Source organism: Oncorhynchus tshawytscha, linkage group LG03 (genome assembly GCF_018296145.1).
Source record: "Oncorhynchus tshawytscha isolate Ot180627B linkage group LG03, Otsh_v2.0, whole genome shotgun sequence".
NCBI classification, from domain to species: domain Eukaryota; kingdom Metazoa; phylum Chordata; class Actinopteri; order Salmoniformes; family Salmonidae; genus Oncorhynchus; species Oncorhynchus tshawytscha.
Window position 1 is genome coordinate 65,027,369 of NC_056431.1, and position 14,058 is coordinate 65,041,426.

General features: G+C 43.5%; 1 protein-coding gene and 1 pseudogene across 3 annotated transcripts in view; one reads left to right on the forward strand and one right to left on the reverse strand.

Moving 5' to 3' along the window:
- The window catches only part of LOC112224558, a 35,733-nt pseudogene extending 31,697 nt beyond the window's left edge, over positions 1-4,036 (forward strand).
- A 4,255-nt stretch (positions 4,037-8,291) lies between these two features.
- The window catches only part of LOC112241691 (synaptotagmin-like protein 5), an 81,037-nt gene continuing 75,270 nt past the window's right edge, over positions 8,292-14,058 (reverse strand). For all 3 annotated transcript variants that reach the window (XM_042319830.1, XM_024409742.2, XM_024409737.2), the window contains 7 exons: positions 13,505-13,683; positions 10,529-10,631; positions 9,900-10,061; positions 9,689-9,797; positions 9,418-9,553; positions 9,075-9,283; positions 8,292-8,838 (listed from right to left, as the gene is read on the reverse strand). In XM_042319830.1, coding sequence (XP_042175764.1) covers positions 8,696-8,838; positions 9,075-9,283; positions 9,418-9,553; positions 9,689-9,797; positions 9,900-10,061; positions 10,529-10,631; positions 13,505-13,683 — 1,041 coding nt within the window. In that variant the 3' untranslated portion in view covers positions 8,292-8,695. The remainder of the gene's footprint in view (positions 8,839-9,074; positions 9,284-9,417; positions 9,554-9,688; positions 9,798-9,899; positions 10,062-10,528; positions 10,632-13,504; positions 13,684-14,058) is intronic.

Sequence of the window (14,058 nt, forward strand, 5' to 3'; positions counted from 1 at the left end):
ACATTTGAAGGAACAATCACATAACTTACACATTTTTCCTGTGAAAGTGGCTTTCTGAATCTGTTTTGTGCCACCAGTGCGTCGCTGCAGCCCCATGACCCCCCCAGACAACGGTTTTATGAAGTGTGATAGCGATGGTAATAACTATGGAGCAACCTGTGAGTTCAAGTGTACAGGAGGGTATGAGCTGCAGGGCAGCGCTGCGAGGGTGTGCCAGTAAGGCCTCACCTGGTCTGGCACGGAAACCAACTGTGCAGGTACGTGTCTGTGCACACATACACACACACACACCACACAAACGTACATGACACATCCACCATGTTGTGTTTAGCAGTTGTGAAGCGGTGGTCAGGGGTGCTGAGGGGTTCGCTGGAGGTGAAAATGGGCATGTCTCCCTCGGCCAGGGTGGGCTGTCGATCGATCACAGAGATCCAGAAGATCAATACCGCCTGCTCTGAAATCGACCAGCACTGTCTGTGACACATACTTATGTGGGTTATTTAAGCAATAAGGCCCAAGGTGGTGTGGTATATGGCCAATATACCATGGCTAAGGGATGTTCTTTTGCACAATGCAACGCGGAGTGTCTGGATACAGCCCTTACCCGTGGTATATTGGCCATATACCATAAAAACCAGAGTTGCCTTATTGCTGTTGTAAACTGGTTACCAACGTAATTAGAGCAGTAAAAATCAAAATGTTTTGTCATACCCGTGGTATATGGCCTGTAATATACTGGGTGGTTCGAGCCCTGATTGCTGACAGCCGTGTTATATCAGACTATATACCACGAGTATGACAAAACATTTATTTTTATTGCTCTAATTACATTGGTAACCAGTTTATAATAGCAATAAGGCACCTCAGGGTTTTGTGATATATGGCCAATATACCACGGCTAAGGGCTGTTCTTATGCACGACGCAACACAGAGTGCCTGTATACAGCCGTGGTATATTGGCCATATATCACAAACCCCAGAGGTGCCTTATTGTTATTATAAACTGGTTACCATATACCACACCCCCTCATGCCTTATTGCTTAAATATACCACGGCTGTCAGCCAATCAGCATTCACGGCTTGAACCACCCAGTTTATAATGTCTAATAGAGGTGTATTATACTTCTATTGTATTGTGTAATATAGTGACAATTCACATAGCTCTTCTTATACACTCTGGGTAATTGGCTAACAACGTTTCTAGCAACAAGACCAGTACAGAGTAAAACAGCAATGAAATAAATAAAAACATTTTTTTAAATTGTCAATTGCAATTCAAGTGTTTCAAAAAATAACATAATTTACGTTCATAAAATGTGATGATGTGATATGATGAAATGGTATATCGTGTTTTATCATGTCATGTCACAGCTATGAACATCAACGTGGGGGTGCGTACGGCCTCGGGGCTGCTGGACCAGTTCTATGAGAAACGACGCCTCCTCATCATCTCTGCTCCCACTGCTGCCATTCATTACTACAGGTTCCAGATGACTGACCTACAGGTGAGGGAGAGAGGGATGGAGGGATAGAGGGAGGGATGGAGGGATAGATGGAGACGAAGGGAGAGAGGGAAGGAGGACAGAGGAGAGGGAGGGACAGAGGGAGAGGGAAGGAGGGAGGGAGGGAGAGAGAGAGAGAGAGAGAGAGAGCGACAGAGAGAGAGAGAGAGAGAGAGAGAGAGAGGAGAAAGGCTGAGAGAAAGAGGAGGAAGGCTGAGAGAAAGGAGAGACTGAGTGGGAGAGTAGGTAAAATTCTGCTCATTGAGTGCCGCAGCAGAATGTGTGTGTTTGAAGTGGTTGTGCTGATGGGGTGTGTAGTGCCACAGTTCCTACACAGAAAATGTCATGGCGCAGAGTAAAAAGGGCAGTGCTCTCTGTACATTCAGGCTGTTTGGAGGGTTCTCTGTTAAAGGCCAGTACTCTCTGTAAATTCAGGCTGTTTGGAGGGTTCTCTGTTAAAGGCCAGTACTCTCTGTAAATTCAGGCTGTTTGGAGGGTTCTCTGGCATAAAAAGCTATTAAAGGCCAGTGCTCTCTGTAAATTCAGGCTGTTTGGAGGGTTCTCTGGCATAAAAAGCTATTAAAGGCCAGTGCTCTCTGTAAATTCAGGCTGTTTGGAGGGTTCTCTGGCATAAAAAGCTATTAAAGGCCAGTGCTCTCTGTAAATTCAGGCTGTTTGGAGGGTTCTCTGGCATAAAAAGCTATTAAAGGCCAGTGCTCTCTGTAAATTCAGGCTGTTTGGAGGGTTCTCTGGCATAAAAAGCTATTAAAGGCCAGTGCTCTCTGTAAATTCAGGCTGTTTGGAGGGTTCTCTGGCATAAAAAGCTATTAAAGGCCAGTGGCCTTTAAAAGGCCTGACCTTTAAAAGTGTCACGAAAGAAGTGACTCTTGTCATATGCTGTGAGTCATTTCAAACTCGCCTTTAACTGTCCAGGTGATAGATTCAGTGAAACGTCTATGTGAGTGCATTTTCATGTTCTGTGCTAGTGTGCTAGTGTGTGTACAATGTTATTTGTGTGTTTATGATATTAATGGCTGTGTGTGTGTGTGTGTGTGTGTGTGTGTGTGTGTGTGTGTGTGTGTGTGTGTGTGTGTGTGTGTGTGTGTGTGTGTGTGTGTGTGTGTGTGTGTGTGTGTGTGTGTGTGTGTGTGTGTGTGTGCTTTTGTGCATGCATGTTCCAGCATGCCCAGTGTGGTCTGGACCTCAGGCATGTGACAGTGATTGAGCTGGTGGGGATTTACCCCGCACAGATCGGCCGTATCCGCCACAGACTTATCCCTCCAGGGCTGGCCTTACAACTCAGGTATACACACACCATCATCATTCATAACAAACCTACAACTAATTTTCACAGCATTCTTCGGACTGACCATTGTGTGTTCAGCCTTGACCTGATGGAAGTGTTGATGTCTGTTGTCTAGGTTACTGCTCCAGATCTCCCATAATAACTTCAACATGGTGATGATTGACAAGCAGGGGATGGACAGGGAGCGCTACACGTACCCCATCACCTCCGCCCAGATCTTCACCACCATTGACACATGGCAGGGACGCGTAGATTAGATGGTGCAGCAGCAGCAGGAGGCAGGCCACACCTGCCAGTAGTACAACAGCTCAACAACGCCCTCACCCCAAATAATCCCCCTGCCCCCAACCAGAATCATATAGAGAGTGGGCCAGGTTTTACAACTGCTGCCATGTTAGTGTCTTCATTCTTGCTGTAAACAATCACAACAGAGCAGTGTTTTGTTTTTATTTGGGATAATTATGTGTATATGTGGGATAATTATGTGTATTATGTGTATAATTATGTGATAATTAGATGTATCCATCTGTACTGTGTTGTGGTGTCAACAAATTGCATATCTGCTTTCACTGGACATCTTCATAGGTTTAGAAAACTAACGTGGAAGCATCAATATTCACTTAGCAACGGCTATGGAAGAGAAAGTGCCGCTTTCGTTCAGACAATGCGCATTGGCCCAACTCTCTCTCTCTCTCTCTATATATATATACATGCATGTATATATATATATATGACTCTGCCCGCAACTTTCTCTTTACACCCCCACCCCCACCCCAGTCCTCCCCATCTCAACAAAGACCCTTCTGTCACTTAAACCCAATTTACTACTTAAACTAAACTGTCGCTCAAGCTTACTACCTGAACTCATGACTCCCATCCTCCACTTCCCCATATCAGACCACGGCTAGTCAACTTGTCCCTCACTAGGAGACTCCCTCAAATGGTTCAACCCTGCATTTCCCACCAATGTAACGCCTTTCAGTACTTAAAGACGTCCTCCAGCGATGTTTGGAGTTTTACTGTTGGAAACCGTTTCCCCGTCTATAAATACAGTCAACACAAACTAAAGGGTTTTGGATAACTGAAAACAAGCTGTTCTTTGTCTAATAAAGGTTCAATATGCAGAAATAGCTCCCATTTTCTGGTTGCTACAATTCTAATAGTTTGCCTAATTTTAGTTTGTGTGACAAAACAAGCAAGTATAGTGTAGAGAATCATTGTACCATATAAACTGCTGTGAAATATATTTTGACTAACCAAAAATATTGTATTTTCAGCTGTTTGAAGCTGGTGTACAAAACCGAATGTAAGAGATGCAAAAACGAAAAAGAATGGGAAGCATAGACATAGCGCCCATAGAACAAATCTATCGCTTCTTAGAGTTGCTTTCAATGAGAATGACAGATCTATAACTCACATTTCTATGTGAATATGTTTTAGGGTCGCCATATTGCAGCTTTAACCATTTTACCGCATGGTGATGTTACCATGGAAAGCCGAAACTCCTGCCCATGTAAACCGGCTCATTAGATGGTCCTGTTTAGATTGTATTTTCAACCTGCAACTATCAGGAAATAACACTAATCATAATTTGTTCACACTTTTACAGACGCCCACACACACTGGATCTGATACAGACAGTTATACAACACACAGAAAAGTTTGTTCTCAACATACATAGAAGTCATCTGAGGAATGATATGTGTTGTTTATTTCTTCAAAATATTCAGATAAAACATTTTAAACCAAATAAGAGATTGATTCAGTCACATTGCCATGCCAAATCTAACAATCTAGTTTTGAATGAGAGGACATTAAAACAGAGACAGTAACATGCTGTCAGACACGTCTAGTGTTTCTTCAGTAGCAGGGTATTGCCCGCAGCTCATCTACACAGTAAATGCCATTTTAATAGTATTATTATTACTGTATTCTGTAGTTTTCAATGGTTGTTTACACTCAGAATTCAGAGCATAACAGGAACTCAGACAATGGTGAATATGTAGACTTGCATTCCACAGTAGACTGTAGGTTGTGACAGTAGGCTGTGACACCGAGACCAAGTCTGCAGCCCAAATGGCCTCCTTTTCCCTATAGAGTATTTGGGGTGTTCTACAGAAGTGTTGTAAATTGCTGTCCCACTTAAAAATGTATAATAAACGATTTAGAAAAACATTTAAGTCTCCAAACTTAGGACATTTCATTACATCATGATATATTCTAATTCACTTCAAGGGAATAACAAACATATTTTTCAATTAATATAGTACATAGTCATTGTTTATATAGCTGTTTCTATTGAGAGATGTCTGTCTCACACACTGACTCTTAAACTTCATGTTTGAAAATAAAGCAATTCATGATTTTTAAAATAGTTTTAGTATTATTATTTCAACAGAACATCTTGAGTTGTTCTATTATTACATTGAAAGATACTGGTATAATTAGTAGATTTGTTTATTTTAAACCATACTTCCCAAAAAAATGCTGGCCCACCTTTTGATGTCACTACCGTTAAAAGACTGATAAAACACACACATTAAAAGACTGTAGAATGAATCTGCATGAAGCCATTGCACCCCTCTCTAGCATGGCCACATAGTGAGTAGTCTGTCTGCAAACATTTTGGATAAAATTTGTGAGCAGGTTTAATAAATCTTCATGTATTTTTAAGACGCTTCACTACTCAACATCTAATATTTCAAGAAATATGTATGTATGTGTTTGGTGGGAAGTACATCTGTCCAAAAGTCTAAATTGTCCAACCAAAGCAGTCACAACTGAAACAATTGACACCATAGAGATTGATAGAGGTCTCATCTTTGTATCTGTGCCATTATGGCATCTGTGCCAGCATGACATCTGTGCCAGCATGACATCTGTGCCAGCACAGGCAGATCTCCGTTTTAAATTTGCAAGTGCCATGCTATACATCCTGAGCAACCATGTAGGTAGTGGTCAAGAGCACACTTCAGGAAAAAAGAGCCCAAACATAGACGTCTATAATGTGCTGTGCTGTACTGTACTCTTCTCTACTGTACTGTACTATACAGTACTCCAGTGAACTATACTCTACTTTACTCCACTCAAGTTTCTTAGAATTGAAGAAAGGGCCCATGGAGTCTTGTGGTCTTGAGACCACTCAGGTCCACATACATTATGTATTTAACTTGTCATGGTCTCAACTCCCTAGGTATGGATCTTGGGACCAATGTCCTGGTTTAAATCTTGGTCTTGGCTCATGCTCTCGGACAAGACCTTAGTCTTTGGTTTACAAACCATAGGCAACTCAATTTGAAGAAGACAATGCTCCCAACCCATAAGAATCCCCATCCAGCTGACTACTTTAAAATGATGGAAGCCCTCAATGGTAATGTCTATACTAAAATATACCCAATATATATCCATTGACAATCTTTATTTTGCTAAAATAAAGATAGGAAAAGTTACAATGTATACATCAAGCAACAATGAATTAGATACATAAGTAAATTAATTAATCAAAACATTTTAGATTCTACAATCAACATTGAACATTTTACAGAAGAACAATAGAGATTATATTTCTCTAAATTCAATTTAAAGGATTTGAAAGTCCGGTTAAAAATCATGTTTTTATTATTTTGACCATTTTGTATGCAAATAAAACATTAATAGAAGGTTAATCCAAATGATCAATAATGAGCATGTTTCTCCATGTATTTATACTTTTTCAGTATGTTTCGGTCGTGACACATTTTTTTTCCTGGTAAGAAATTCAGGACAATACTTCAAATTTGAAATACAAACAGTGTGTGAGTATTAATACAAACAGTGGGTGAGTATTAATACAAACAGTGTGTGAGTATTAATACAAACAGTGTGTGAGTATTAGATATGTCTATCTGGCATATGAGATGTGTGCTGACAGTTTAGGAAAAATAGGATACAAATGTGATTTTTTTCCCAACCCCCAATTTACACCACTTCTGTAGAATCACCCATATTTATTTTTTATTTTATTTTACCTTTATTTTACCAGGCAAGTCAGTTAAGAACAAATTCTTATTTTCAATGACGGCCTAGGAACCTAACCACTAGGCTACCCTGCCACCCCAATAGGGAACAGGGTGCCATTTGAGGTGCATGCCAAGACTTCAGAACCACTAATGGGGGGATACTAGAAGTGCTATTACTCATCCAATGAGGTCGTAGGGACAGACAGGTCACAGTGGCCTGGGCTACAGGGACAGACAGGCTGACGGATGTGTTCTATTCAATGAGTCATAGAGAGAATTTCAATTACATTCTCCTCACGTCCTCTCTTCTCAAAACCCATTGGATTAAAAAGCCAAAGGTCCCTCCCCTCTGACTTTCTCCTCCAGTGGGTTTTTAGAAGGAGGCGAGGAGAGAAGACGGGAGGAGTATGCAATTGAGTTCTCCCTATGACTGAGAGGGTGGCCTGGACATGGGTTCACTCTGGAACATGCAATCCTTCTCCCATCTCCCCAAGGCTCCTGGGGCAAAATGTTTCCTGTGTTGCAGATATAACTGCCCCCTTGACTCTCTATTCCACACTTGACACAATACATTTCTATCAGCGATTTGGTGCTGCTGGATCTCTGGTTAGATTTCTGCCTTAATCTCTGTTTCCACCCAAAATGAGGTCCAAAACATATGTTTATGAAGTGGCTATTTGTGCCACTCTACTCGTAATGTGTGCTTTATCAAAACTACAGTAAAACCATTGGTATGTTCGGGATTAGTTCGAATGCAATTTTGCAACACTTTGAAACTGGGGTTTATCAGTTCAAAAATGTTGCATAATAACATTATTGCATTAAACAATGCAATCTTGAACACACCCTTATTATCATTTTACAGTATACTATGGGAATGTTTAAATCTACTCAGCATGCATCAACCCCTAAGTGCCTTTGGAGAAGTTACCTTATGAGAGAAGGGACTAGATTCTATTAGATCCCCATATCGTTTGTTTTGGCGGTGTCTGAAGTGTAACTGCGTTAGAGTTGAAAATCCACAAGTGGCTCCATGCGTTAGCTTATTGTGGACACGAAACAAAACATCCGCTAAGTGGATGTCTGCCAACGCGGGTTCTGATTGAGTCAAAGCCTAGGTAAAAGCTACCCTGAGCCACTGATGCGGGGTCAGATACATTATCTTCCCCCTAAATGGTTATGGTTAAGAGCAGGTCAGAGCAATCTGATCCTAGATCTGGGGTTAAGAACAACTTCTACCTCAAGTAGTCTCAACACAGGGAGAGGAGAGCGTTGTGCATAGTCAGATCAGATCATACAAATGACAATGTGCTTGTTCATTATGTTACATACATGTTGTAACTGCCAAAATAAAGGAAACACCAACATAAAGTGTCTTAATAGGGCGTTGGGCTACCACCTTCTATGAGTGTCTGGAACTCTATTGGAGGGATATATACTTTGTATCTCTCATTTACTCAAGTGTTTCCATTATTTTAGCAGTTACCTGTACATGTCATAATGTACATTAGTAGTAGTAGTAGTAGTATTAGTAGTAGTAGCAGAAGTAGTAGTAGTAGTAGTAGTAGCAGCAGTGCTTGGTCTTGGCTGGGTATGGCCATGTGTGTAAGGCATGACTGGTTGACCTCTTTACCAGGTAGAGGACTATGAACCCCAGTGCAGGATCAGGGTAGCTCAGAGGTTAGGGTTCAAGGGTCAGGAAGTGGAGTGATGTCATCAGCTCTGTATTGTGGGATAGAGCTTGGACATGGAGCACTGCCAACCAATGTCCTTCTCTTTCTTTTCTTCTCTTTTTCTCTCCCCCCCTTTCCATCCACTGTTTCTCCCTTTTCTGCCACCTCTCTCTGTCCCTTTTTCTTTTGTCCTTCTTTCCCTCCCTCCCTCCATCTCATGTGTTGTGCTTGCACATGCTGGATCTCAGCATCAGTGTACACTCCTGGGGGACCTCCGGGTTGTCAATCATGCGTTGCCATAGCCGCTGTTCCTCTCCGTACGAGTCCATCCAGTCCACCTCGTTCCCATAGCTCTGGCCTGTAGGGAGACAATAGATCATCACTATCTGTTCGATACACTCCATATCCCTACGGCATTATGCTGACTGAATATGCTACAAATCACCATAACCTCTGAGAAGAGAGAAGAGAAGAGAAGTAAAGACTAGAGTTAAACTGAAGAGAAGACCAGAGAACAAAACAAAAGAAGAGAGAACAGCAGAGAAGTCCAATACCAAACAGCCCATCCCTGCCCCTGGTTCTTCCCAGACAGACCTGTCCCTCCGTTGAGTCGGACTCCCCCCAGGAAGACATTGCTGGCCAGAGCCTCCTTGTCCCAGACGGTGAGCTCCAGACACACGTTGTTCAGGTCTCCGGCCTGCAGGCCACAGTAGGTGAAGGTGTGGTTCCACTGGGGGTTGACCGAGCGACGCACCACCACCGTCTTGTGCTTGGTGGACTTACTGTTGTCAGGGAGCAGGTACCTGGATGGATGGGGAGACAGGAAACAAGACAAAACTGTCAGAGGAATTGGAATTAGGTAGGTAGTAGGTCCTTGCCATCATTCTTACTAGGAATGAAGGCTGGATGAAACTGAATGGGTCTATCTGGGTCTCACCCTTTCACAAAGGGGTCTGAAGTGCCTCCAGACTTGACCGAGGTCAGGTTCTTGGCCTCCTTGACCAGCAGTTCCACCATACCTCCTTGAGGCAGCTTGATGCTGGTCTTCTTTCCTTTCAGAAAGCCTTTCTTCACTGAGAGGAGGAGAGGAAGAGAGAGGTGAATGAGCAAAATTCCAAACAGTCTTTCATGAAATGTCATTAGTTGAATGATATGTGTTAGTGATGGATGGGTTGGAGCAATTAAAACAGAAGGATTTTGTGGAGCACCTTGGACCTGGTCCAGGGGTAGCATGAGGTTCTTCTCTGCAGGGATGTACTTCAGAACCACGGTCAGCTCCCCTTTATACTGGAGCGTGGAGTCCATACTACTGTCCAGCTGCACATAAAACACATCTACTTACAGTATTTACCACTGATAAACATACAGTGCTGTATAAATCCACACATAGACACTATTGTCCATCTGCACACAGGATACCTTGGGCTGCAGAGAGTACCATTCCTCTGTGTTGCTGTCAAACTCCCAGGAGTCAAAGGTCAGCTCCACCTCCCCCAGGAAGCTGTTGTGTCCGAAGCGGTCATGGTGCCACACAGACAGCTGCAGCGTTCGTGTCTCCAACTGGGAGTGGCTGATCACATACTACACAAAACAGCACAGGAGAAAGTGACGACAGGAGAGTAGGACTGAGTACAAAAATCATAGTTCCTGCCTCTTACAGGAATAACACATGTACAGCAGGGGTGCTTGAGGTGAAGTCTATTGACGGCTATACACTGTAGGTATGGTGGTACAGGTTAATAAAAACACATGGGAGGAGCAGGCTTCATTAATTTATATACTGTACAGATGTAGGATCTTAATTCAGTTTGCTACAGCAGGAAAATAAATGTTGTGAATTATTATGTGGAAAGTTCTCCTGCAACAGGGTGATCAAGTTAAGCTCCTACATCAGTATGAACACCTGCTGACTGACACACTCCTGTTGACACACACACTGTCTCCAGGTAACTTGATCCCATCCAAGAACACACACTCTCATGAACACAAAAACAAACTCATTAAATATGACTATTTCCCAAGCTACACACACACACACACTCCCTCACCCTAAGGTTCTCGTTGAATACAGGGTTGATTGTGTTGGTCTTGATGCTGGTCTTCCTCTTGCTCTGGCGAGACTTGTCTGGGAGGAGGTAGGCCTTCACATAGCTGCCAATGGAAAAGACATTCAGCCACACTCTTCATAGGAAGACCTGTGTGCCGTGATCCATATGATCACCCCAAGGCTTCACTAAGGTTACTCTGACATACCATGAATGTCACAGTTATTGTGGGTCATGCTGAGGTCACACGTTACTCATGGATTGGTTCAAGTTGAGCTGACGGTCAGGAACTGTGATGTTAAGAGGTGTGTGTTCTTTTTCAAGTGTGAATGTGTGATAATGAAGTGTGTGTAATTTCACAGTAAGCATAGGTTCTTCAGTGGCGTACTGCCTCCTGTGGCGTTCTGCATTAGCATCGAATAGCCCCCGCGATATGCAACTTTTCAGGGAAGTTAGGAACCAATATACACAGGCAGTTAGGCAAAGGCTAGCTTTTTCAAACAGAAATTTGCATCCTGTAACACTAAGATCTGGGACACTGTAAAGTCCATGGAGAATAAGAGCACCTCCTCCCAGCCGCCCACTGCACTGAGGCTAGGAAACACTGTCACCACCGATAAATCCGTGATAATTGACCATTTCAATAAGCATTTTTCTACGGCTGGCCATGCTTTCCACCTGGTTACCCCGACCCCGGTCAACAGCCCTGCACCCCTCACTGTAACTTGCCCAAGCCTCCCCATTTCTCCTTCACCCAAATCCAGACAGCTGATGTTCTGAAAGAGCTGCAAAATCTGGACCCCTACAAATCAGCTGGGCTAGACAATCTGGACCCTCTCTTCCTAAAATGATCCGCCGAAATTGTTGCAACCCCTATTACTAGCTTGTTCAACCTTTCTTTTGTATCGTCTGAGATCCCCAAAGATTGGAAAGCTGCCGCGGTCATCCCCCTCTTCAAAGAGGGAGACACTCTAGACCCAAACTGCTACAGACCTATATCTATCCTACCCTGCCTTTCTAAGGTCTTCCAAAGCCAAGTTAACAAACAGATCACCGACCATTTCGAATCCCACCGTACCTTCTCCACTATGCAATCTGGTTTCCGAGCTGGTCACGGGTGTACCTCAGCCACGCTCAAGGTCCTAAACCCTATCATAACCGCCATCGATAAGAGACAGTACTGTGCAGCTATATTCATCGACATGGCCAAGGCTTTCGACTCTGTCAATCACCACATTCTTATCGGCAGACTCAACAGCCTTGGTTTCTCAAATGACTGCCTAGGCTGGTTCACCAACTACTTATCTGACAGAGTTCAGTGTGTCAAATCGGGGGGGTCTGTTGTCCGGACCTCTGGCAGTCTCTATGGGGGTGCCACAGTGTTCAATCCTCGGGCTGACTCTTTTCTCTGTATACATCAATGATGTCGCTGTCACGACTTCCACCGAAGGTGGCTCCCCTTCCTGTTCGGGCAGCGGACTTCGTCACCGGTCTACTAGCTGCCACTGATTCCCTTTTCCTTTTCTGTTGGTTATGTCTTATTGGTTTCACCTGTTTCTCGTTTGGGTTTTGGTTTAGGGCTGTTTAAGCCTGTTATGCCCGCCTGCTTTTGTGCGGGCTTGTTTCTCTGTTCTGTTTTGTGGATGGTGTTGTTTGTATTTTTACAGACTGTTTGTGTCCTGTTTTGGGCCGGTCATTTATTCACCTGTTGTTTTGGCATGACCTTTTCTCACCAGAATAAATACGGTTTTCCTTAAACCTCTGCTCTCTGCACCTGACTCCGCACCCACCACTCCTAGTTACGTAACAGTCGCTCTTGCTGCTGGTGATTCTCTGATCCACCTCTACGCAGACGACACCATTCTGTATACTTCTGGCCCTTCTTTGGATACTGTGTTAACTAACCTCCAGATGAGCTTCAATGCCATACAACTCTCCTTCCGTGGCCTCAAACCGCTCTTAAATGCAAGCAAAACTAAATGCATGCTCTTCAACCAATCGCTGCCCACACCTACCCACCCGTCCAGCATCACTACTCTGGACAGTTCTGACTTAGAATATGTGGACAACTACAAATACCTAAGTGTCTGGTTAGACTGTAAACTCTCCTTCCAGACTCATATTAAGCATCTCTAATCCAAAATGAAATCTAGAATCAGATTCCTATTTCGCAACAAAGCATCCTTCACTAATGCTGTCAAACATACCCTAGTAAAACTGACTATCCTACCGATCCTTGACTTATTTACAAAATAGCCTCCAACACTCTACTCAGCAAATTGGATGCAGTCTATCACAGTGCCATCCGTTTAGTCACCAAAGCCCCATATACTACCCACCGCTGCGACCTGTATGCTCTCGTTGGCTGGCCCTCGCTTCATATCTCTTCAGGTATATCTCACGGTTCACCCCCAAAGCCAATTCCTCCTTCGGCCGCCTTTCCTTCCAGTTCTCTGCTGCCAATGACTGGAACGAACTGCAAAATCACTGAAGCTAGAGACTCATATCTCCATCACTAGCTTTAAGCACCAGCTGTCAGAGTAGCTCACAGATCACTGCACCTGTACATAGCCAATCTGTAAATAGCCCATCCAACTACCTCATCACCACATTGTTATTTATTTGATTTACTTTGCTCCTTTGCACCTCAGTACCTCTACTTGCACACTCATCTTCTGCACATCTATCACCCCAGTGTTAAATTTGCCATACTGCAATAATTTTGCCACTATGGCCTATTTATTGCCTCACCCCCCTTATCCTACCTCATTTGCACACACTGTATATAGACTTTCTCTATTGTATTATTGACTGTATGTTTGTTTATTCCATGTGTAAGTCTGTGTTGTTATTTATGTCGCACTGCTTTGCTTTATCTTGGCCAGGTCGCAGTTGTAAATGAGAACTTGTTCTCAACTAGCCTACCTGGTTAAATAAAGGTGAAATGAAAATAAAGTGTGTGTGTGTGTGTGCCCTTACGCATCTGTGCGTTGCCTCTTCTCATCCCCGGTGGCCAGGTTGCGACACTCCTTCACCAGGACGTTAAGAGCGCCTGTCTTATAGCTGTAGCTGATGTTCAACAGCAGCTCGCCACTCACGTTGGCGTTGCCATAGTCACCAGTCTCACTGTACATACTCATCATACTGTTCAGACTGCTCTGTGAGGGGGGAAGAGAGGAGAGGGAGAGAGAGAATAGATAGGATAAAGGGAGAAGAGAGAGGAGATGGGTAGGGAGAGAGCAAAATTATTAAAAGAGTAATAGAGGAGGGGGAAGAGGGGAGAGGAAAATATCAGAATGGAGGACAGAGAAGTAGAGGATCAGGGGTAGAGAATCAGAACAGATGAGGGAGAGAAGAGGAGAGCCAGAGTGGGGGAGACATTAAGATTGGAGTGGAGGGAAAAGGAGGAAGACAGATGGAGGCAGGGATAGCCTTTCGTCTTTGTGCAGGTAAAAATGCAGAATGGACAGATTGAGTCATTTGGTGAGAGATGGGTCTGGCTGGGGAATGTAAAACACTAAAGTTGATCTAAT